At 32.3% G+C, this 23993-nt stretch overlaps 3 protein-coding genes across 3 annotated transcripts; 2 read left to right on the top strand and 1 right to left on the bottom strand.

Moving 5' to 3' along the window:
- Positions 1-8488: 8488 nt before the first annotated feature.
- Positions 8489-11273, bottom strand: LOC131639340 (embryo-specific protein ATS3B-like). The gene is made up of 3 exons (XM_058909844.1): positions 11037-11273; positions 10815-10937; positions 8489-9397 (listed from the first exon to the last, which is right to left on the bottom strand). The coding sequence occupies exons 1-3, from the start codon at positions 11160-11162 to the stop codon at positions 9146-9148; spliced, it is 501 nt and encodes a 166-aa protein (XP_058765827.1). The 5' UTR covers positions 11163-11273; the 3' UTR covers positions 8489-9145.
- Positions 11274-17680: 6407 nt separating this feature from the next.
- On the top strand, positions 17681-21160 carry LOC131639337 (uncharacterized). The gene is made up of 4 exons (XM_058909840.1): positions 17681-18349; positions 18431-20286; positions 20367-20422; positions 20638-21160. The coding sequence occupies exons 1-4, from the start codon at positions 17681-17683 to the stop codon at positions 20646-20648; spliced, it is 2592 nt and encodes an 863-aa protein (XP_058765823.1). The 3' UTR covers positions 20649-21160.
- A 210-nt stretch (positions 21161-21370) lies between these two features.
- On the top strand, positions 21371-23589 carry LOC131639336 (uncharacterized). Its single transcript, XM_058909838.1, has 6 exons — positions 21371-21623; positions 21718-21885; positions 21930-22168; positions 22267-22557; positions 22639-22740; positions 22832-23589. The coding sequence occupies exons 1-6, from the start codon at positions 21371-21373 to the stop codon at positions 23423-23425; spliced, it is 1647 nt and encodes a 548-aa protein (XP_058765821.1). The 3' UTR covers positions 23426-23589.
- Positions 23590-23993: the final 404 nt, after the last annotated feature.

The following is a 23993-nucleotide window of genomic DNA, read 5'->3' as shown; positions in this document are numbered from 1 at the left end:
TTTGGGCTTTTGTGTAGAAACAAGATCTTATCCTCAAATGAATGATGTAAATGGATTATATTGAGGTAGTAGAGACTCTTGAATCATGTCTTGAGTTTTGGATCCATGCCCTGATTAAAAATCAACTATCTTGGTGAATTAGGTCAAAAACCCTAATTGTCGACCAGAGGACAATGATGAGTGTAGACTTTGAATTGAGGTGTAATGTCCAGTGGATCTTGTCATAAGAGTTATTTGAAGATGATTAATGTCTTTGAATGGTCTCTTGGGGCTTTTTAGGGTTTCCCAAAGGTGATCCCTGATTTTAGTCCTTGATAGGCTCTAAACCCTAGTCTGTTGATCTGAGTAATCCTGTACTTAGATGACTGGGTGTCTTAATCAATCATAGGTGTAATAATGAGGCTTTTGAGTCTTATGATTGTATTAGAGACTAATCCCACTATTGATTGATCCTTTGCCTGAGTTTTCTTGTCTTTGAACACCCTCGATTGAATGCCAGACTGCCCTGGGTACTTACTTTGACTTGATGAAAATCCTGAAGATATGTCATCTCAGGGGGGTCAAAAATTAGGGTATGACACTCTTGGTTGGTAGCAATAGAGCCATCTTCTTTCTCAAGCCTATTCATAGCTTTGTGACTCTGTCTAGCCTTGACAGAAGCATGATAGAAAGTAGAGTTTTCATCCCCATTAGTGATCCAGATAATTTTTTATCTCTGCTGCAAGATATCCATTTCAATCTCATTCCACCTAATCAAGTCATCTGTACACTTTTTCACTTCAGTAATCTTGTAACTACACATTCTGCCATCAGTTAGAGCATGTTGGGCCTGTGCTAGCAAATTCCTGGCTTGAAGGATATTCTGTTTAGCAAGAAGGAGTGGCTTATGCATATTATAAAGCACAGGCTGGAGTCTCTTCAGCTTTTTCCAGAGTACATACATATGGCTACCATTAATTTTCTCATTCCAACTATTCTGAACCATATCAGAGTAGCCATCCACCTCAGTAATGCAATTAATAAATCTGAGTCTAGTGTACTTCTTGCTATGGCTAGGCTATTCGGCATCATACAATAAGGCTTGGTTTGATACTAAAGGATGCAAATGTTGCAGAGAGAGACATATACTTATCAAACCATTCAGGATTAGCAATAAGTCTATCTATCCTAGAGTAGATAGGATCAGCCAAATGTTTGTTAGACCAAGTAAAATAGTCACCATTATTACCCATCTCAGACAGCTGATTGTTATCCATAAAAACTAGGAGATCATGAAATTCAGCTTCAGATACTAAACTCCCTCCAATCCTATCCTGAGCCATAAGGACATTATTAAAGTCTCCAATGAGACACCAAGGGCCAAGCTGCTGTAGATTATGGAGATCTTGCCACAATTGTATCCTTTGGTCCAATCTATTGAGAGCATATATGGCTGTAATGCAGAATTTAAAAACACCCTGAGCATCATAGACTTCATAGTGCAACATTTGGCTAGTACCACATATGACTTTGATATCAACATTATTAGGGTTCCAATGCACCCATATCCTACCATTATTATGGAAATTATAGTTGTCCACAAACTTCCCACCAATATTGAGTTTATTCCTAATAGATAAAGCTTGACCAGCCTTAACCCTTGTTTCAATCAACACATTAGTATTAGCATTAAGCTCAAGGAGACGGGAGCTAATCTCCTTAGCTTAACCAATTTATTGCACCCCCTAACATTCCACGAAACGATCATTGACCATTATTTTGAAGCTCTTGCAGATTATTCAAAATCTCAAGAGAATCAAACCCATTATCACAAATCACATTAGTAGTAGGAAGTTCAATCATAGGTCTCTTACCTCTATCCTTCTTACTCTTGTTTACTTCAGTCCACACCTCTAGAGCTTCATCAATTACCCCTTTAGTAGCAACTGGTGTATCTTCCTTTTCTTTAACAAGCTTCTTTTCTTGAACAGGCTCAGGGTTTTTACATTCCTCTTGGGGATTAGGCTTAGGCTTCCATTGTAAGACTCTTGGCTTAGCTTTGTCACAGTTGTGACCAATTTTTTGGCATCTCCCACAATAAAGGGGAAATTTTATATTTTTAAGCCAATATAAATGAGACAATTCAGTTGGGTAAAATTATCCAACTATTTTTGAAGGGTAATGAAGTTGTCCCCTTAATTTTATACATAAATATCATTTAGTGATTATTTTTGAATGGTAACGAAGTTGTATCCAAAAACATAATTTAGTGATTATTTTTGGATACAACTTCGGCTACTGCTTTTCCCTTCCGCCGTTGTTCCTGATCGGGAAATGCTTATGAAAATAGAGCTTCGATTTTGGTTACAAGCAGCACGTTCCGATGATGACACTTATATTAACAACTACATAAAAAAACTACATGCATCGCTTGTCACTAATGATCTAAAGAAGATAACGGTTTTCGATGAACAAACAAGTATGAAGAATGATTTATAAACACAGTTCATACCTAGATCGTAATGAGTTTCCCTTCTCTCCATCCATGGTTGAAGTTTGGAAGTGAGATGGCCACCGTTCTCTCTCTATATAATATACACTGCTCTAATAAAATGTATTTACTTTGCAATATACATAAAGTCTTGCACCCTTGGAACAGAAAATGGAACGGTGGATTTTAGACATGTTAGTTCTCCCTTCCAATATATCTTGCTTACACAAAAAAAACATCATTTACTGATTATTTTTGGATACAACTTCGGCTACTGCTTTTCCCTTCCGCCGTTGTTCCTGATCAGAAAATGCTTGTGAAAATAGAGCTTCAATTTTGGTTACAAGCAGCACATTCCGATGATGACACTTATATCAACAACTACATAAAAAAACTACATGCATCGCTTGTCACTAATGATCTAAAGAAGATAACGGCTTTCGGTGAACAAACAAATATGAAGAATGATTTATAAACACAGTTCATACCTAGATCGTGATGATTTTCCCTTCTCTCCGTCCATGGTTGAAGTTTGGAAGTGAGATGGCCACCGTTCTCTCTATATAATATACACTGCTCTAATAAAAGTTATTTACTTTGCAATATACATAAAGTCTTGCACCCTTGGAACAAAAAATGGAACGGTGGATTTTAGACATGTTAGTTCTCCCATTCAATATATCTTGCTTACAAAAAAAAAATTATTTAGTGATTATTTTTGGATACAACTTCGGCTACTGCTTTTCCCTTCCGCCGTTGTTCCTGATCGGAAAATGCTTCTGAAGATAGAGCTTCGATTTAGGTTACAAGCAGCACATTCCGATGATGACACTTATATCAACAACTACATAAAAAAACTACATGCATCGCTTGTCACTAATGATCTAAAGAAGATAACGGTTTTTGGTGAACAAACAAATATGAAGAATGATTTATAAACACAGTTCATACCTAGATCGTGATGAGTTTCCCTTCTCTCCGTCCATGGTTGAAGTTTGGAAGTGAGATGGTCATCGTTCTCTCTATATAATATACACTGCTCTAATAAAAGTTATTTACTTTGCAATATACATAAAGTCTTGCACCCTTGGAATAGAAAATAGAACGGTGGATTTTAGACATATTAAGCCGATCTATTATTTAACCTATTATTTCATTAAAATTTGTTTTGTTAATACTTAATAATAATTATTTTTTATTAATGTATATAAAACTAACTCTATATATTTCATATTTTTTTGTACTTTATGCATGGGAAAGTTTTTATTAATTTTACCTTTCTATATTCTAATTATTTTTATTAACTCATTAAAATTATAAAAAATTTCAATAACCTTTTATGTAAGCGCCTTGCAACGCTCATGTATGAATATCAAGGCTATCCACATTTAACATGGTAAGCTGCAATTATATAAAATATGCAGAGCTATCAAACCAATATATTCCATGATTCTATTCAAAGAAAAAAAGTAAAATAAATACACTATTCTCATATTAGTTATAAAGTTATTTTTGGAATTTAAGTGGCTGACCATTTATGCTATGAATCAGACCATCATCAACATTTCTGTGTTTGTAAAAATAATATTTCGTAAATTTAAGAAATATTAGTAGTAAAAATATATTTAAATATATAAATTTCGTAAATTAAATTCACTTATGATGCAATTAGTAGTAACGAAAAAATGAGAACAGAGAAATAACAAAGACAACATGTGAGGAAGAAGAGATAATTGTATGAAAAAAAGAAAAAAAGAAAGAACATTGAGTTATTGTTTAGTGTGAAAGAAAGCAAATAGAAATAGAGAGTATAAAAATATATATATTTTTAAAAGTATAAAAATATGTTTATAAATATTTAATTGGTATAAAATTGAAGTATAAATATAAAATTAATTATAAAACAACACTTCTCATATTTTTTTCTCTATTTTGAAGATTATGAAAAGCAGTGGTTCCCACTCTTTTTTTATCCCTCTATCCTAAATTTACTATATAAGAAAAGTTTATGCTTTGGAAATTACACAATAGTCATTCTGCTTCTAAATGATGACACGTAAATGCCTTCAAATCTCTCTCTATTGTTGCTTTGCTTTAACACTACTTGCTGAAAACACAAGTTACTTTTTCTACTTAAAAAAATACTTTTTATTTATTACCAAACTCACATCACTTCTTTATTTTCTTTTAATGCTATATAGCATGTTTTATTTTTTTAATAGTAAATAAATTTTCTTTCAAATCAACATAATATGTAGTAAATTGTTTCTTTTTGCTTTTGTTTCTTTTAAAATAACTTTTGTATTCTTCTCTATGCTAATTACACAACCTTCTTTGATCTTCAAATCTCTCTATGAAATTAATTAATATAATAAAATTTTCAATTTCATTCTTTTAGTTTAACTTTTTATTAGAAAGACATGTTCTTAATAAAAATTTACTCCTTTATTATTTTCAATTATTGTTTTGTTTCAGCATGTTTATTTGATGAGATCTTTATAGTTTAAGTCTGTTTGTTTTGGTGCCATCTGGTTTTGAAGATATTTAGTCAAGATAAATAAATTAAAATGATGTCAAATAAATCAATGGATAAACTTCCCCTTTTCGACATACCCTTCAGGTTGCCTCATAAAGATTGTTTCATCTACATCACCATACAAGAACGCATTCTTCACATCCATATGTTCCAGTTCAAGATTGAACTGTGCCACAATAACAAGCAACATTCGAATGGACCTATGCTTCACAATAGGAGAAAACACATCATTAAAGTCGACACCTTTTTTAGAGAAGCCCCTTGCAACTAAACTTTCCTTGTATTTCTTCGACGCCACTCCTTCGATTCCTTCCTTAACTCTAAAAATCCATTTACAGCTGACTAACATAGTTCTAGCAGGTTTCTTGATCAGTTCCCATGAGCGATTATTATGAAGAGATTTCATCTCATCATTCATGGCCTTCATCCCTTCAGTCTTGTTTCGACTCCTCATAACTTCCTTATAGTCTTTAGGTTCTTCGTCTAGAATCTCACTTGCAGAGATTAAGGCCTAAGCTATTACCTCAACAGGAATCTCTACCCGTTCCAGCTCTTCGTCATATTTTTATGCACTTCGATCAGCATCATTATATTTCTTAAAAGTCATTTCAGCTTCATTGAAAACTACATCTCAACTGGTGATAGTCCTCCTGTGACCTGGCTCTTGGCACCATAGCCTATAAGCTTTGACTCCTTCAAGGTATCCCATGAACATGCAATTCAGAGCTCTATGTTCGACCTTGTCTTGCCTAATGTGAGCATAGGCTACCAGCCAAATACTCTTAGTTTGTCGAGATCTGGTGGATGTCCTGACCAAACTTCTTCAGGTGTCTTCATATCTAACACAGTTGAAGGACATATGTTTATCAGATATGTTACTGTCGAAACAGCCTAAGCCCAAAACACCTTCTTTAACCCAGCATTAGTCAACATGCATCTGACTCTCTCTAAAATAGTTTGATTAAACTTTTCAGCCAAACTATTTTGTTGTGGAGTACCTGCAATAGTTTTATACCTTGCAATCCTAGAGGCAACACAAAAGCTATCGAATGCCTCATTGTAGAATTCAAGGCCATTATCGGTTCTCAACGTCTTGACCTTCCTGCCAATCTGATTTTCGACCAGAGTCTTCCAATTTTTGAAATTCTCAAAAGTTTCATCCTTAGTCTTCTGGATGAATACCCATAATTTTTCGTTGTAATCATCTACTATGGATAGAAAATACCTCGTTCCTGAATGTGATGGACACCTTGCAGGACCCCAAAGATAAGCATGGATGTAATCAAGGGATCCATGTGTTCTTTATTTTGCTTTGTTGAACTTCATTCTGCAAGATTTTCCAAGTACACATAATTCACAAAACTTCAGCTTTTCAACTTTGTCTCACCAAGAAGATTTTGTTTTCCTAATTCAACCAAACCCCTTTCACTTACATGGCCCAATATCATGTGCCACATATCTATCTTCGACAAAGGTTTCGTGAATGCAACATTTGTCAAACCACTTACAAATTCAGCCTCAAGTGTATACAAGCCTTGTTTCTTCATGCCTATAAAGACTTCCTTCGACCCCTTCGTGACTCTTAGGATACTTTTCTCTCCATGGAAAACATATCATTTCTTGTCGAATTCACCAAGAGAAATCATATTTCTCTTCAGATCAGGAACATACATGACTTCAGTCAACAACCTAATTGACTCATCGTGGAGCTTGAATCCCACAGATTCAACATCTGCAATCTTGAAAGCTTTGTTGTTTCCCAACAATACAAACCCATCATCTTGATCACATAATTCCTCGAACAAGTATTTGTTTGGAGTCATGTGCCAAGTGCAACCTGAATCCATAATCCACTCCTTACTCGAGTCACTGCTTGAAACCACAAGAACATCAGATGATTCGAAATCATCTTGAACAATGATTGTGTTTCCATTATCCTTACCTCTATGATCTTTCAGGCGTTCAGGGCACACCTTTCTTGTGTGACCCTCCTTCTTACAATGATAGCATCGAATACTAGCTGTTTCGCCACTATAAGACTTCATCTGACTTCTACCCTTCTTCTTGTCATACTTATCGTCCTTTCGCAAGAAATTTTTCCTTAACGACCAAACCTTCACCAATATTCGAAGGTTTGTGCTCTTTTCGTTCGTTCAAGTCCTTAGAATACAGGACTGATTGAAATTCTTTAAAGTTCAGGGACTCCCTTCCATACAAGAAAGTTTCTTTGAACTGAGCATGTGATCGAGGCAAAGCGCACAACAGTAACAGCGTTTGATCTTCATCATCAATCTTCACATCAATATTTTTAAGATCAAGAATCAGCTTGTTGAACATGTCCAACTGCTCAGCCAACTCTTTTTCTTCAATCATCTTGAATGAAAACAAAGCTTGCTTCAAGTAGAGTCGATTTACCAGCGATATAGTCATGTATAAACTTTCAAGTTTTACCCAAAACCCTGATGTCGTCGTCTCCTTTGATACTTGTCGAAGAACCTTATCACCAAGGCTCAACAGAATTGCACTGTGGGCTTTCTCTATTATGGTCATCTTTTCTCTTTCTGGTAGCGCAACGTCCATAGCTGCTGCTCCCTTCAACGCTTCCAAACAACCCTGTTGAACCAGTAAGGCTTTCATCTTCAAGCGCCACAGACCGAAATCATTCACTCCGGTGAATTTTTCAATCTCATTCTTCGTTGAAGGCATCTTCTACACGCTCACTGCACTAATTTGTTGTGAAAAGGATGCCTCGATGAACATATGATAAACTGTTTCTTTGTTATCAAGAAAAACACAAGGATAGTAAAGATGATAAACAAGAAGAACAACAAGGATTTGTTATAACTGCTATTCTTTACTTTCTCTTTAATCAAGATTACAAGTGTTACAAGAATAACAAATAACCCTCTCACCCTAAATTAGGATTTGCAGTATGCAATGATGATAAACTAGTATGCTATTTATAATAAACCTAACATACTAAACTAATTGGCTCTTTTCACAAATACGCGTTACAAGCCAACTTAGGGTACAAGTTAACTTAAACAATTGGACATAACAAACAAACTCAATTCGAAATACTAACAATCCTAGTATTTTGACACCCACATACTAGAACACACTTCAATTATAGTATGTAGGTCTTCGACACATTCTCTGTCGAAACAAAAAGCTACTCTTCGACCCACTAGAGTTCGACCCAATTCTCATAAATACTATGAGTTTTTTAGTGCTTTATTGAGTTAATCTATAATGGTATTTTTATGTGTTATATTTAATTATTAAATTGTTTTTTAGGCCTATATTTTATATTAGAACATGGTCTCCGTCTTGATTGGATCGACCCTGTATCAATAATTAACAGTCAAAATCATTTGATTGATTTATTAACTTCCATATCAAAAAATTATGTTTTTCATAACTTTGTTTTTAAAGAAATGAATCTTCACACATTCTAAACCGGGAAGTGTTCTTTTTGTATCGGGAGAAGCACCCCTTATGCTTCGTCTTCGTTCAATATATCTCTTTACTTATTAAAAAAACCGTGGGAAAAAAGAAAAAAAATTAATTGTAATTTTTCGGCTCTTTGTTCGCTAGCAAATTGTATTCTCTTTTTCTCTCTATAGCTCTCTCCCACTTCATCTCAAATATCTAGCAACATGGTTGTATGGAATTTTTTACTTGGTGAACTTTATATTATTATCTCTTGAACTCTTACTCAAAATTATTTTGTAAGACTGCATTTCAAGTCGATAATGATCTTCAAGTCCATCTAGATTTGATATATAGCCATTTTTGGTCATGAGTTTATTTTGCATCAGTCGACTCTATGTTGGTAAATTATTATTCAATTAATACATAAATACTTTCATATTAGCTGAGTGACCAATTCATATCCGAACCTTTTTTTGGTTAAACATCTATAATTTACAGCATTTTTTGATGAAGTTTGAGTGTAACACGAGGCAAGAAGATAAACTAGAATTTGTTACATCAAAAATATTATATTTCTAGCCTATTAAATTTCGTGTCTAATAGTAGTGTAAGAATCTAGTGTAACTTGGTCATTCATCTTTAACAAATGCAGTAAGTATATTCTTTGTTCAACAAATGAAACATAAGTATTTAAGGATGTTACATTAAGTTTGATGTTGGCAATAATCAAAGCCATATAGTTCATCATCAGGAATGAGATAATTGTAGTTGAATCCTATAGGAGGGTAGTCAAAGTAATATGCGGTGATAGTCTCCGGGATCCAACCATCTGATCCAGCCCTAGCTACATACAATTTGCAAATTTTACCAATACAATCTCCTAATACCTCAAAATTAAGCGTCTTGCACCGCTCAAACTTATGAAAATCTTGACTATCTACGTTTAACATTGTGAGCTGCAATTATATAAAATATGTATACTATCAAATCAATTCATTCCATGATTCCATTCAAAAGAAGAATAAAAGGAAAATAAGACACTATTTTCATATTAGTTATAAGTTATTTTTGGAATCTGTCTGGCTGGTCATTTATGGTTCAAATCGATCCACTATCAACATTTCTATGTTTTTGAAAAAATTAATTTTTTGTAAAAAACTTTATTTTCATCTAATTTAAAAATATTTATAAGCATTTATTTAAATATGTAAACTTCATAATTAGATGCTTTTATAGGTTGTAATTGATGGTGAAGAGATAATAGAAGGAGAGAAATAGCAAAGAAAAGTGAGCCAAAAACAAAAGATTTTAGTTATTTTAAGTTATACGAAAAAATTAAGAGAAAGAGATAGAAAAGAAATGCTATACATTTTTTTAAAAGTATAAAAATATCTCTAAAAACATTAAATTAATATAGAATAGGGGTATAAATATAAAATTAATGAAAAAAATAAAACTTTTTAGATCTTTCTTCTCTCTTTTGAAGAATGTGAAAAGTGGTAGTTCTCACTCTTCTTCTTTTTCTTATCTTTCTCTATCTCTATTCTTAATCAATTAATAGAAATTCTCTCTTTTTCCTATTTCTCTTTCGCCTCATTATCTCTTCCTCATTTACCATAATACCCTTACATAACTTTTACTATTTGAATTGTCATTTTTTGGACTTTTATTGCATTTTTTAAAGCTTTTATCTGATATTTATAAATATTTTTTATATTAAATTTATGCATCTATACCGTAACTTTAAATTTATATAGTATTTTTCACGAAAAGTATACTTTTTATTGATATTTTTGAAATGTTAGGTAAAAATTAATTTTTTGCATGCATGTTTATCAATATTTTTGAAAAATATGGTATCCTACATGTGTTTTTACCAGATTTTTCTTAATTGACGATAATAAAACATACACGCATCTTAACAATTTCAAAAATGCCTGTAAAATACATGCATGATATCACATTTTTTCGTAAATAAATAGTCATTTCCAATTGTTTAAAAAACCATATAGTTCATTTTTTTGCTTTAGTATTATTTTTTGTTTTGTTTTATTTTTCGATTTTTCAAAATAAAATCATTAAATTTGTCACATATTGAATTTTTAAAAATTTCGATAAAAAGTATACCGAATTTTTAAAATGACATACCAAGTTTTTCACATGTGAGATGGTATTTTGGCATGTTATTGATGAAAAAATTTAGAATAAAATTTTTAGTAGTACGAAAATTATAGCTGCAAGCAAGATAAAACTTAAAAGGTGTCAGAATAATTCCGTATAGCCTAAATATTGAAAAACAAAGTAGGACATGTTAAATAATAAAAAATAAAAATAAAAGATAAATAAATTAGATGTCTTGAAAATATAAAGAACCTCATTGCCAACAGCATCTCCAAATAAAATTATGACGGTATCTTGTGAGATTGCTGGAGATTTACAACTTGTCTTTATTGAGATCATGTAAGTGCAGGTTCTCTCCAATTTAGTCCTATTAATCTAAAAAATGGATAAATTTAAAATTTTATTTAAGATATAAAACATATAGTTAAGAAGTTTGGTTAATAATAATTGGTTAAGATTTGAAGGTTTACTTACTTGTTGGGTAAGGTTAAACCCAGAAGATTGATACATATGATGTTGAAGTCGAGTGATAATTGTTGGTGTTGCATGTAAGGAGACAATAATGATGGAAAATGTGATGATTAAGGTAAAAGATTTCATAGTTTGGTTAGGTAATACTTGTTACTTTTTTTTTTTTTTTTGCTTTTGAAGGGAAGAAAAAGGAGAAATTTCTTAATTGTGTAGATACTCTAAATTTATATTAATTTTAACATTATAAAGGGTCATTATTTAACTACCATATATATTATTTGAAAAAAAACTACACTATAATGAAATGCTAACAATACACTATTTTAATATTTTCTTATAATTTTTGTATTAGAATATATGGGTTATATCTTTTGAAAACCTAATGATTTCATTCAATAAAAAATCTATATAGACTCTATGGGGGAGCCAAAGGTTGTTGTGAAAGAAATGAAATTCACTAGCCCCTTCTCTTTATTGAAAGATAATATTTAATTGTTGTCTATGTCCAATTATTATTATTATTATTATTATTATTATTATTATTATTATTATTATTATTATTATTATTATTATTATTATAATAATAATAATAATAATAATAATAATAATAATAATTATTATTATTATTATTATTATTATTATTATTATTATTATTATTATTATTATTGTGATACTCGTGCATTCGCACGGGTACCGCTGTGTTACGCACATTTGTATCTAAAAAATAATTAAATTGGGGAGGGAAAAAACGAATATTAGTTCGCATAGTATTTAAACATATATAATCATGTAATATTGATTAATAAAATAAACTGATAAAGCAAAATACACTGATGAAATATAACAGATATAAACAACTGCTACATACTTTGGTTTCTCAAAACAATTGTGTTAATTATTCCTACCATATTAGTTCAAACCACACAACTCTTTCCTTCTATTTAATATTTATATGATATGGTGATAAAAATAATTTTCTGAATATTTGATCTACATAAACACTACTTATCATGTCATCGCAAATATAATATGAGTATCATGTTTTAATTGTTACAAAAGCATTAGTCAATAGATCAAACACAACCAAACATATGGAAGTATACCAACTTTGTAATCGAACATAAATTCATCATTCTTGTCGGAATAATAAGAATCACTGCTATGAACATCTATATCAGGTCCTTAAAATCATCCCATAGTTGCTCATAGACCACCTTCAGCTCTTCTTTTTCTTTTTCAGTCAGACTATCCCACATGTGTTCGCGTAGGTCATTAAAACTTCTCATGAACATTTACAGCGTCTATAATTTTATACATAAATAACCCTAATGAATAATAGCAAAAAATAAATAACATGTTAGAAGTATGAATAATAGTTTTTGTTTTTAACACTCCCAATCTTCGCATTCCTAAAAAATATTTCAATCTGTGTATCATTGAAACTATAAAAAAAATAGGTAATGTGATTAAATTGTAATATTACATCATTTTTTTTTTTTTTTTTTTTTAATAAGCAATGGGATTATAAGGGAGTATTATGGATACTCCAAACCAAAAGGAACAAAGGGAAAACTCCTTCTACTCAAAACAATTGAGAGGATGGATATTCCAAATGTGAAAATTACAATGATCCCTAACAACATAATACGAATGAAGCCAATTCCAAGAGAATAAAACTATCCCCGAAATACATTCGGTAAAACTAAAAGACTCATTTCTAAAAATACTCGCATTACGTCTTAACCAAATATTCCACACCGTTGAAAGCCAAATCACCGCTATGATAATTCTCTTAGCTTTTACCTTCACCTTCTCAAAGAAATCAAAAAACTCCTCAAACTCTTCCAACACAAAATTGTCCACCGGGCCAATCCACTCGTACACCTTCCTCCAAATCCTCGCAATGACAAAACACCCTCCCTTCAAATGCAATAAATCTTCCTCCTCCGTTTGACAAAGAACACACAAACTCCCTCCCTCTACCAAAGAGATACCCCGTTTTATTAATTGGTCCTTCGTTGCCAATCTATTATGAGCGAGTCTCCATCCGAAAAAAAGAATTTTCGGCGGGGCTTTAATGCTCCACAGGAAACCAACTCTCTTGAGAATATAAGAATCTAAGGAGGGACTTTTAAGCTTTTCAACAAATCTATCATAGCAAGAATTTACCTTGAAAATTCCTGCACTGTTGCAGCCCCAAAAAAAGCTGTCAAACGTCCTCTCCGTAGGCCGGGAACTGTCAATTTGATCAACCAACTCCTGCCACAAAAAGTCACTGCTGCTGCCACCGTGGAGCAGCTCTTCCGCATCCTTCCAGCACCACCCAGTAGCACCATATCTTGCAACGAAATAAACAGTACGCAAGGAAGTTTACGTTTTATTTACACTAACTATTTGTTTCACCTATCTTGCAAAGTGTTTTAAACAGAGTTTAATATGTTCATTGCTTCACTACTTGTAGCCCGAGTTTTCTTTGAAACAACTTTTCCATGGCATTTTCGTTTGTCACGCAGTTCCTTCTCTGGTTCCGCTTCAGGAAACAAATCATCTGTCTTTTGTATAATAAGCCCAATCTGATCTATGGTAACATGCGAAAATCTGCAAAAATATGCACACACATGGCTTTTATATAAATATTAGATGATTATCCATTTATTTACCTACAAACAGATGAATTTCCCAATAAAACATTGTTTTCACCTTCCATGCGGTGATTGGCAATAATCAAAAACATATCGCTGTTCATCATCGAGAATGAAATAATTTTAGTTGAATGTGATTGGAGGATTGTCACGATAGTATGTGGTGATTGACTCTGGGATCCAACCGTCTGGTCCAACCCTAGCTACGTACAATTTGAAATTTTTTCCAATATAATTTCCTAATAATTCAAATGTAAGCGTCTTGCAACGCTCATGTATGAATATCAGGCTATCCACATTTAACATTGTAAGCTGCAATTATATAAAATATGCAGAGCTATCAAACCAATATATTCCATGATTCTATTCAAAGAAAAAAAGTAAAATAAATACATTATTCTCATATTAGTTATAAGTTATTTTTGGAATTTAAGTGGCTGACCATTTATGCTATGAGTCAGACCATTATCAACATTTATGTGTTTTTGTAAAAATAATATTTCGTAAATTTAAGAAATATTAGTAGTAGAGATATATTTAAGTATATAAATTTCGTAAGTTAAATACAATTATGATGCAATTAGTAGTAAAGAAAAAATGAGAACAGAGAAATAACAAAGACAAGATTGAGGTATTGATTAGTACTTCCTCTGTTTCTTTTTAAGTGTCATTTTAGCAAAAAGTTCTTCAACCAAGATAGTGAATTATTAGAGTTACTTTTCCTATCATACCCTTATTTATTTTTCTCTTTCCAAATAAATTCTTTAATACACTCTCTTTTTCCAATAACTAATTGAAAAATATGGGGTAGAGTTATTGAAAAAATAAGGGTATAATTGACAAATTATAACATTAAATTATAAAATGACACTTAAATAGGAACAAAAAAATTCTTCTAAAACGACACTTAAAAAGGAACGGAGGGAGTATGAAGGAAAACAAATAGAGAGGAGATACGTGTTATATATTTTTAAAAGTATAAAAATATCTTTATAAATATTTAATTAGTATAAAATAGAAACATAAATATAAAATTAATTATAAAACAACACTTCTCATATTTTTCTTCTCTATTTTGAAAATTATGAAAAGTAGTGGTTCTCACTCTTTTTTTCTCCCTCTATTCTAAATCAATCAATTTATAAATCAATTGAGAGAAGTTTAATTTACTCTCTCTTCCTTACTTCTCTTTCACGTCACTATTTCTTCATTATTTCTACTAAAAGAACCATTTCCTTACCTTAAACTGTTAGAACTTTAAAATTTATACATTGTAAATTATAAATTTGACTCCATAGAAAGAATATAACTTGAGTTCAATTAATATTTAGAATTTGTTAAGAAGTGCGGTTGGGCCTAACTCATCCCTATAAAACTGGCTAGTAGGGTGAGAATTGCCCTCACTTATAAGGACATGTTTAGGTCATATATTGTCCGATGTGGGACTCTTAACACCCCCCTCACGCTCAGGACTAGACAACTGAAGCGTGCAAATAAATGGTGGGTGGTCCGATAGCGGAAACCATATAAGGTGGCCTACCGGATCTTAAACGAAGCTCTTGATACCATGTTAAGAAATGTGGTTTGACCTAACTCATTCTTACAAAATCGGCTTGTTGGGTGAGGATTGTCACTACAAGAAAAAGTTGAATTTGCCAGGGATATTTGCCAGGGGTAAAACCCCTCACAAAAAATCAATGTTGCTTGGGGTAAAGCCCCTCGCAAAGCTAAATTCAGGTTAACAAAAAAAATTAATTATAGCTTAGGGAAACCCCTCGCAAAAGAGAAAGAGGGAAATTTAAATTTTGAAAAAACCATTTTCCGAGGGGCAACCCCTGGCAAACGGGAATGGCGCTAAAAAGTCAAATTAGGCATAGGATTTTGACAGATTTTAGCGAGGGGACACCCCTCCCAATAAACCACTAGTATATTAGCGAGGGGGTGCCCCACGCAAAGTTGAACCGTTCTGCTGTTACAGACTGCGCGTGCAGTTTATGTTTCCAACGTTTCTTTTTAGCGAGGGGCTACCCCACGGAAACTTGTAGCGTTTGATTAGCGAGGGGCTGCCCGTCGGAAATAATGACATCATAATTAATTCACGCAACCACCGCTTTTGTTACCGTTCAGAGTTTTCTTTATCTTCTCCCTTCCCTTCCTCATTCAAAGGGTAAGTTTTCTTTATCTTTATCTCCCCAAATTTTTTTCTTCTGCAAATATTCTACTTCTTCTTCCCTTCAATCTTCTCTTCTGCAAATATTGTTCTTCTTGGTGAGTAAACATAATTATTCTGTTATGTTATAATTTTATTTTTATAGTTAATTTGTAATCGAAATTTTAATATTATTTCTTGTTTTTCATGTATCAAATGATTTGCTTAAAGGGAGCAGAATTTTGGAACTCAAAGCATCAAGAAACACAACCATTTGTTCATCAATTCCAGGTGCACATTACTAAACTTTTTATATATTTTGTATGTTTTTAAAAGGTGCAGTAGATATATTTGGTGTTTATACATTTGATTTTGTGTGTTTTTTTATTTGTATAATAATAATATAAACTATTATTTTTTAAAAAAGTTAATTTCGAAATTATTATTATTTATTAGATATTTATATATTATTAACTGTATAACAATATTTGGTGTATATATTATATAAACTGTTAAATTAAAATAGTATATAAATTTATTGTGTTATATTAGAAATTTATTGTGTTAATTTTAAAGAGTGTATATTTATGTGTATTTATGTGTATTTTCGTTTTTTTAAGTAAATATAAAGATTGTATATTTATTAATTTCAAAAAATGATATTTTTTTTATTTAAAAAAAAACTGTATTTTTATATACTGTCAAAATATTTATTTATATAAAACAATTTTTTTATATTAGTTAAATCAAAACAAAAAACAGTATATAATTTATAGTTTATATAAAACTGTTTATTTAATGCTTAAAATAATCTGTTTTAAAAAAGAGTATATAAAAATATCTTTTATATTTTAAATATTTTAAAATAATATATAAAAAACAGTGTATAAAAACAAACTATGTGTCTTTAAAAATTAAAATAGAATATTTATTTTGTATAGTTTATAATATGTATATATATATATATATATATATATATATATATATATATATATATATATATATATATATATATATATATATATATATATATTAAACATTATACAAAAATAAAATTTTTAAAAAAACAATGTATAAAAAAGTAGTATAACATTTTGCAAAATATAAAAAATAATATATATGTTTTAAAAAGTATATTTTGTATATAATATAAAAAAGTACTCCACAAAAACAATATGTTTAAAAAAACAGTATATAAAAAAAATAGTATATTACAACTCCTCAAAGTTTATGTGATTTTTTGTATAAGTTTTTTTAAAAAGCATTGCAAATATATATATTCATATAATAGTTTTAAAAATAATCTGTATTTAAAAAATTAAAATTAAAATTAAAATTATATTTGGTAGTTTATAAAAAGTAGTATATAAAAATTGTATGTAATAAAAAATAGTATATAAAAATAATATATTATATTTGATAGTTAAAAGAATCAATTTTGTTCAATTTTGTACTTTTAAAATTAAAATTATATTTGATAGTTTATATTAAATTTAATATATATATATATATATATATATATATATATATATATATATATATATATATATATATATATATATATATATATATATATATATATATATATATATATATATATATATATATATATATATATATATATATATATATTGATAGTTTATTGTATGTAATAAAAAGTAGTATATAAAAACAATATATTTATTAAAACGGTATAAAAATATTTTAAAAGCAAGTATGTATGTTTAGGATTAAAAACAAGTATATATATAGTTTATATACGTTTAGAAAAAGACAAATATTTAATATAATTAAACATGATTCACATGTGCAGTATGAAACATTACCAATTTTATCGTAGTTGGATGTACGATAGAATGTTTCCTGGACGACGTGGGCTTAAACCACTTTTTATGGAAGGAGTTGCCGCGTTTCTCTCGTTTGCGTTTGCTCAAGAATGTTGTCGCAGGGAAGGAGGGGTAAGGTGTCCGTGTTTAAAGTGTGGTTGCAGAAATATTATCAGTGACCCTAGTGAAGTGAAACGTCACTTGGAGAGAGTGGGTTTTAGGCCAAATTACTGGGTTTGGACATCTAATGGGGAAACAATGCAGGAGATGAATAGAGAGGCTTCTAGTAGTCAAACACATATAGAACCAGATATAAATAGAGCTGATCCAGGGAGTAGTTCATCACAAATGCAATGCCATGAGCAATTTAATTTTGTCGAGGAGATGTTCACTGACGCATTAGGGGTGAATGTGGCGTATGATGAACCACAAGACATGGATGGAGAAGAGCTCCCGAATGAGAAAGCTCAAAGGTTTTATCAGTTGTTGAAAGAAATAAATATACCATTGTTTGAGGGGTCTTCTGACTCTAAGCTATCAATGTGTGTGAGACTTTTGGCTGCGAAGTCAAATTGGAATGTTCCTGATCAGTGTTTAGAATTCTTTGCGAAAATGATGTTGGACGCGACTCCTATGAAAGAAAACATGCCTATAAGTTATTATGATGCAAAGAGGGTGGTGTCGAAGTTGGGATTAGAAGTAAAAAAGATTGATTGTTGCATTAGAGGTTGCATGTTGTTTTATGACAACGAATTTGGTACAAATGATGGGGAATTGGAGGAATGTAAGTTTTGCGAGAGTCCGAGGTATTTAGTTAGCAGTAAAGGAGTTGACCAAAGACAAAATCGCATTGCAGTGAAATCTATGTTCTATCTACCAATAATACCTAGGTTGCAAAGAATGTTTGCATCAATGCACAGTGCAAGCCAAATGGCATGGCACCATACAAACAGAATTAGTTCAGGCATGATGCGACATCCATCTGATGGCGAGGCATGGAAACACTTTGATAGAGTTCATCCTGAATTTGCACTTGAACCTAGGAATGTCCGACTTGGATTATGCTCAGATGGTTTCACTCCTTATAATTTTTCAGGAAATGCATATTCTTGTTGGCCAGTAATTGTTACCCCGTACAATCTCCCTCCTGAGATGTGCATGACGAAACCTTACATGTTTTTGACATGCATCATTCCGGGACCGTCGAGTCCAAAGGCAGGAATCGATGTTTATTTGCAACCTTTAATTGATGATCTCAAGAGGCTGTGGGTGGGAGCGTGGACTTATGATGTGTCTCGTAAACAAAATTTTAATATGCGAGCGGCTTTGATGTGGACAATTAATGACTTTCCTGCATATGGCATGTTGTCTGGATGGGGTACACATGGTAAAATGGGATGTCCGCATTGCATGAATCACACAAAAGCGTTTACTTTGAACTTTGGTGGGAAAAGTTCGTGGTTTGACTGTCATCGTAGGTTCTTACCTACCAACCATGAATTTAGAAGGAATAAAGATGCTTTTAGAAAAGGAATAAAAGTAAAAGATCTACCTCCCCCTCGATTGTCATCGACTCAAGTATGGAATAATGTTTGTGACCTACCAAAATTCACAGACTATGGTGAAACACGTAGAATTAAAGGATATGGGGTTGACCATAATTGGACAAAAAGAAGTATCTTTTGGGACCTCCCATATTGGAAGGATAATTTGTTGCGTCATAATCTTGATGTTATGCATATTGAGAAGAACTTTTTTGATAATGTGCTTAACACGGTGATGGATAATGAGAAGACAAAAGACAATGAGAAGGCTAGGAAAGACATGGAACTTTATTGTAATCGAAAAGAATTGGAGTTGAAACCTCGACCAAACGGAAAATTATTAAAACCCAAGGCTTGTTACACTCTTACTCCCCAAGAAGCAAAAGCTGTATGTCGGTGGTTAAATGAATTGAGGATGCCTGATGGTTATTCTTCTAACCTGGCAAGATGTGCTGACGCCAACACTGGTAAATTGCATGGAATGAAAAGTCACGATTGTCATATTTTCATGGAACGATTACTTCCAATTGCATTCAGTTCACTGCCCAAGAATGTGCTTAATCCACTTACTGAGATTAGTCAATTTTTTAAAGACATTTGTGCTTCAACTTTAAGAGTAGACGACATCATTAAATTGGACCGAAATATTCCTGTCATTCTTTGCAAGTTGGAGCAAATATTCCCGCCAGGTTTCTTTGATTCTATGGAGCATCTCCCTGTGCATCTTGCTTATGAAGCTTTTCTAGGTGGACCTGTTCAATATAGATGGATGTATCCATTTGAACGATTCATGGGTGATTCAAAGCGATCAGTTAAAAATAAGGCACGAGTTGAGGGATCAATTTGTGCACATTATATACATCGCGAAACATCACATTTTTGCTCTCATTATTTCAATCACATGATGTTGTCTCCAAGAATCATAAGGAACGAAGTTCACTTTAGTGAAAGAAGTCAATTTACCTTATCAGTTTTCGGTCGTCCAGGCCGTCCCGCAGGGAAGAAGAGTGAGCATTGGCTTTCACAAAAAGAAATGCAATCTGCTCATGTTCATGTGCTGATTAACTGCGTTGAAGTTAAACCATATCTTGAGTAAGTATATTTTAAATTAAGTGTATATGTTTAATTGGTTAAGATTTACCTTCTCTAACCTTTTTTTCTTTTCGAAATAGGGCATTTGGTACCTACTATTATCAAAGCACAGGCGAACAACCATCGACTGGTTACACACATGCCTATTTTCCAACATGGTTTAAGCAACAATTATCATGTATTGTTACACTAAGTCCTGACTTAATACATTTGCGAAATTTGTCTGAAGGCCCTAGTCAACGTGTAAATGAATGGCACACATATTTTGTAAACGGTTACAAATTTCACACTGATGAATGGAGTGTAGGGAAGAAAACCGTAAACAGTGGTGTAGTCGTAAAAGGAGTTACAGAGGGTGGTGAGGACGACTTCTATGGGGTTATCACACATATTTACGAGTTGGTTTATAATTATATGGACTCGGAAAATAAAGTTGTCTTATTTTATTGTGATTGGTATGATCCATCTTCTAGAGGAACAAAAATTGATAAAAAGTATAACATTGTTGAGATTCGAAGAGATAGAAAGTACAAAGAGTATGACCCTTTCATTATGGCACATAATGTTAGGCAAGTTTATTATGTACCTTATCCTTCAATTACCCCACGGAAACGAGAATGGTGTGTTGTAATCAAATCCAACCCAATGGGTCACATTGAGACTGATGAGTTAATGGAAGATGTTGCATACCAACATGATGAGATTTCACCTGTTAATGAGGTAATTGAAACCGAGGAGATTGTAAGTTTGTGTGATACTGCAGTTGATGGTCAACAAGTTGACGCAAGTATCTTGTTGTCAACAAATCCTATGGAAGAAGAGCATGAAGAGCTGGGAGAGTCTGAAGACAATAATATCAGATGCGATGAAGACAACGAAGATTATGATGATGAATAAATTGAATATGTAATATTATCTTAAGTATTTCACATATTATCTTGTGTAATAGTATCTTGTGTAATATTAACTTTCAAATATTATCTTGTGTAATATTAACTTTCAAATATCATCTTATGTAATATTAACTTGATAATATTATCTTGTGCAATTATCTTTCAAATATTATCTTGTGTAACAGGAAAAAATGCCACCCAAAAAAGATGATAAAGGTAAGGGTCAACAAAAGCCTCGTCGCACTAGATTCATTGTAGAGGAGGTTCCTAACTCAGATATGTTTGTTCCTATGCCACGCTCTACTCCACGCTATACTACACCGCCTATGCATCCTACACCGCCTATGCATCCTACACCGCCTATGCATCCTACACCGCCTATGCATCCTACACCGCCCATGTCTGGATCTTTCACTGGATTACTATCCATGCCCCCTGGATCAGGTTTTTTTTTGTCCTCCTGGATACTCTTACCCCACATATTTTCCTACGGAGACAGGTGGATCTAGCATGCCATTACCCATGCATATGGGGACAGGTGGATCTGGTAGCATGCCATTACCCATGCATATGGAGACAGGTGGATCTAGCATGCCATTACCCATCCCTTCAGAAGATGATACCAGTGCTCCTGGAGATACCAGTGCTCCTGGAGATACCAGCTGTCATGGAGATACTAGTGCTGAGGAGCAAACGAAGAGGAAGCGTATTTTGAAAAAAAATACGACTCAAACAATTAAGTATCATGAGGGCAGACTAGTCATTTATCCCGATGCAGGATCGTAAGTCTTTGTGTTTTTATATTATATTTTAAATATGAGTTTTATTTAATCAATACTAACTCAAGATTTTTGTTGTTTAGAATTGTTCCCTCACATCAGGCAGTATCGATCATAACAAATATTATTAAAGAGAAGTACACACAATTCTGGCCGTCTTATGGAGCTGTACATGAAGATGATAAGGAAAAATGGTTTCAGGCATTTAAGGTATAATTTACTTATTCATTTTGACATTTCCTTTTTAATTTTTGTGATATTCATGATTCTACTTTATTTAATATTTTTAAATTCATACAACAATGTAGGAGTATTGTATTTGGGATGTTAGAGATGAGGCCGCGATTAAAGAAAACTTTCACTCAAAATGTGCTGCTCGATTTTCTGATACTATGAGGAATGTTAGACTGAAATGGGAAGCAAAAGGGACACGTCCACGTTGGATAGGAGAAGATATATTCCCAAAGCTTATTGATCATTGGAATTCTGATAAGTTTAAGGAAATATCGGAGCAGGCAAAGAAAAATAGAGCATCTGAAGTTGGTGGCTGCAACTACGCAGCAGGAAGTATTAGTGTGGCTGAAGTTGCGCGAAGAATGGTATATAAATTTATTAATTTTTTATTAAATCTATTATTTAAATGTTGCATTATGTATGATTAATTTTTTTTACTTATTTAGCGTGAAGAATTAGGCAGAACTCCACTTCTTAATGAGCTTCACATGGAGACTCATCTCAAGAGAAATGGAGAGTTTATTGACGAGCGCGCAAAAATCACACAAGTAAGTTATTTTTATATCAAAGATATTTTATTTATAATTTTTATATGTACATAGTTTATTTGAATCATGATAACATTTAATTTTTTTATAGGAGAATTTTGATAAAGAACTTGCCCTAAAGTTGTCAGAGCATCCTGAAATACCTGAACCACCACCGGGGTATCCTGTTGACCCTAGTATTGGTTTTCAAACTTGGTATAAGGTTTCAGGTGGAAAGAAGAAAAATGGGAGAGTGTATTGTGCTGGAGGGTATTCCAAAAATATCAAGCGGCGTAGTAGAGATTTCAAAATGAGATATGCTGATGGAGAAGGATCATCCACTCCACCTATATTAACCGCTGAAATGCTTGAAACTGTGAGAAACTTGGCAAATACTGAGGCAGCACAACAAGTAGCAGCAAGAAATTTGGAAATTGAAGAGATGAAGAGAAAACAATTAGAGATGCAGGAGGAAATGCAAAGAAGAGAAAGAGAATTACGGGAAGAAATGAGGAGAGAATTTCAGGAAGAATTGAGGAGGCAGGCACAAGAGTATCAAGAAGCAATGCGAATTGCAAATGAGCGGTCACAAAGGTTTGATCAATTTTTTGCTTCACAGAATATGGGTGGTGGTGGATTTGGAGGAACTAGTGGATATGGAGGAGCTGATGAAGAAGAGGAGGAACAAGATGGGGGGAATAATTAAATTTTCATATTTATGTTTATTTTAATTTGTATGGAACAATTTGTGTTAACTATTTTAAACTTATTTTTAAATATTATTGTAATTTTGTATGGAATTTAATTTTTAATATATTTGCTTAAATATTAATTATTATATGTATTATAATAATTTTATTTTAATTTGAATTATTATATATATTTTTTAATTTAAATTATATTATATATATATATATATTTTAATTGTTATTTACGGTTTTGAAAATTATATTTTTTTTTTTACATAAAACAGTTTGCGAGGGGCTTAACCCCAAGCAAAAAAAAAAATATATTACAATTTGCGAGGGGCTTAACCCCAAGCAAACTTTCTGACGCAGTCTGCCCCATTGCAGACGGCTAGCTGGTGCCTATTTCTGTAGGGTGCAGAGCAGAATTTTGAATTGTCATTTAGCGAGGGGGAAAGCACCTGGCAAATTAACGAGGTGGACAGCCCCTCGGTAATGGATTTGCGACCCCCTGTTTTGCTAGGGGAGCTGTCCCCTCGCAAATTGTGCATTTGTGAGGGGGTTTTGCCTTTAGTGAGGGGTTTAACC

This window comes from Vicia villosa, unplaced genomic scaffold (genome assembly GCF_029867415.1).
Source record: "Vicia villosa cultivar HV-30 ecotype Madison, WI unplaced genomic scaffold, Vvil1.0 ctg.002598F_1_1, whole genome shotgun sequence".
NCBI classification, from domain to species: domain Eukaryota; kingdom Viridiplantae; phylum Streptophyta; class Magnoliopsida; order Fabales; family Fabaceae; genus Vicia; species Vicia villosa.
The sequence above is the reverse complement of the archived record's forward strand: the minus strand, read 5'-3'. Positions and strand labels throughout refer to the sequence as shown.

Excerpts from the sequence above, each read along its gene's own strand:
- LOC131639340 (XM_058909844.1), bottom strand. The coding sequence starts at position 11,162 with ATGAAATCTTTTACCTTAATCATCACATTTTCCATCATTATTGTCTCC. Across the intron at positions 10,938-11,036 it reads GGTTTAACCTTACCCAACAA|ATTAATAGGACTAAATTGGA; the intron begins GTAAGTAAACCT and ends TCCATTTTTTAG. Across the intron at positions 9,398-10,814 it reads GAGATGCTGTTGGCAATGAG|CTCACAATGTTAAACGTAGA; the intron begins GTTCTTTATATT and ends ATATAATTGCAG.
- LOC131639336 (XM_058909838.1), top strand. The coding sequence starts at position 21,371 with ATGCCACCCAAAAAAGATGATAAAGGTAAGGGTCAACAAAAGCCTCGT. Across the intron at positions 21,624-21,717 it reads ATCCATGCCCCCTGGATCAG|GTGGATCTGGTAGCATGCCA; the intron begins GTTTTTTTTTGT and ends ATATGGGGACAG. Across the intron at positions 21,886-21,929 it reads GGAGCAAACGAAGAGGAAGC|GGCAGACTAGTCATTTATCC; the intron begins GTATTTTGAAAA and ends AAGTATCATGAG.
- LOC131639337 (XM_058909840.1), top strand. The coding sequence starts at position 17,681 with ATGTTTCCTGGACGACGTGGGCTTAAACCACTTTTTATGGAAGGAGTT. Across the intron at positions 18,350-18,430 it reads TGTCGAAGTTGGGATTAGAA|GAATGTAAGTTTTGCGAGAG; the intron begins GTAAAAAAGATT and ends GGGGAATTGGAG. Across the intron at positions 20,287-20,366 it reads GAAGTTAAACCATATCTTGA|GGCATTTGGTACCTACTATT; the intron begins GTAAGTATATTT and ends TTTTCGAAATAG.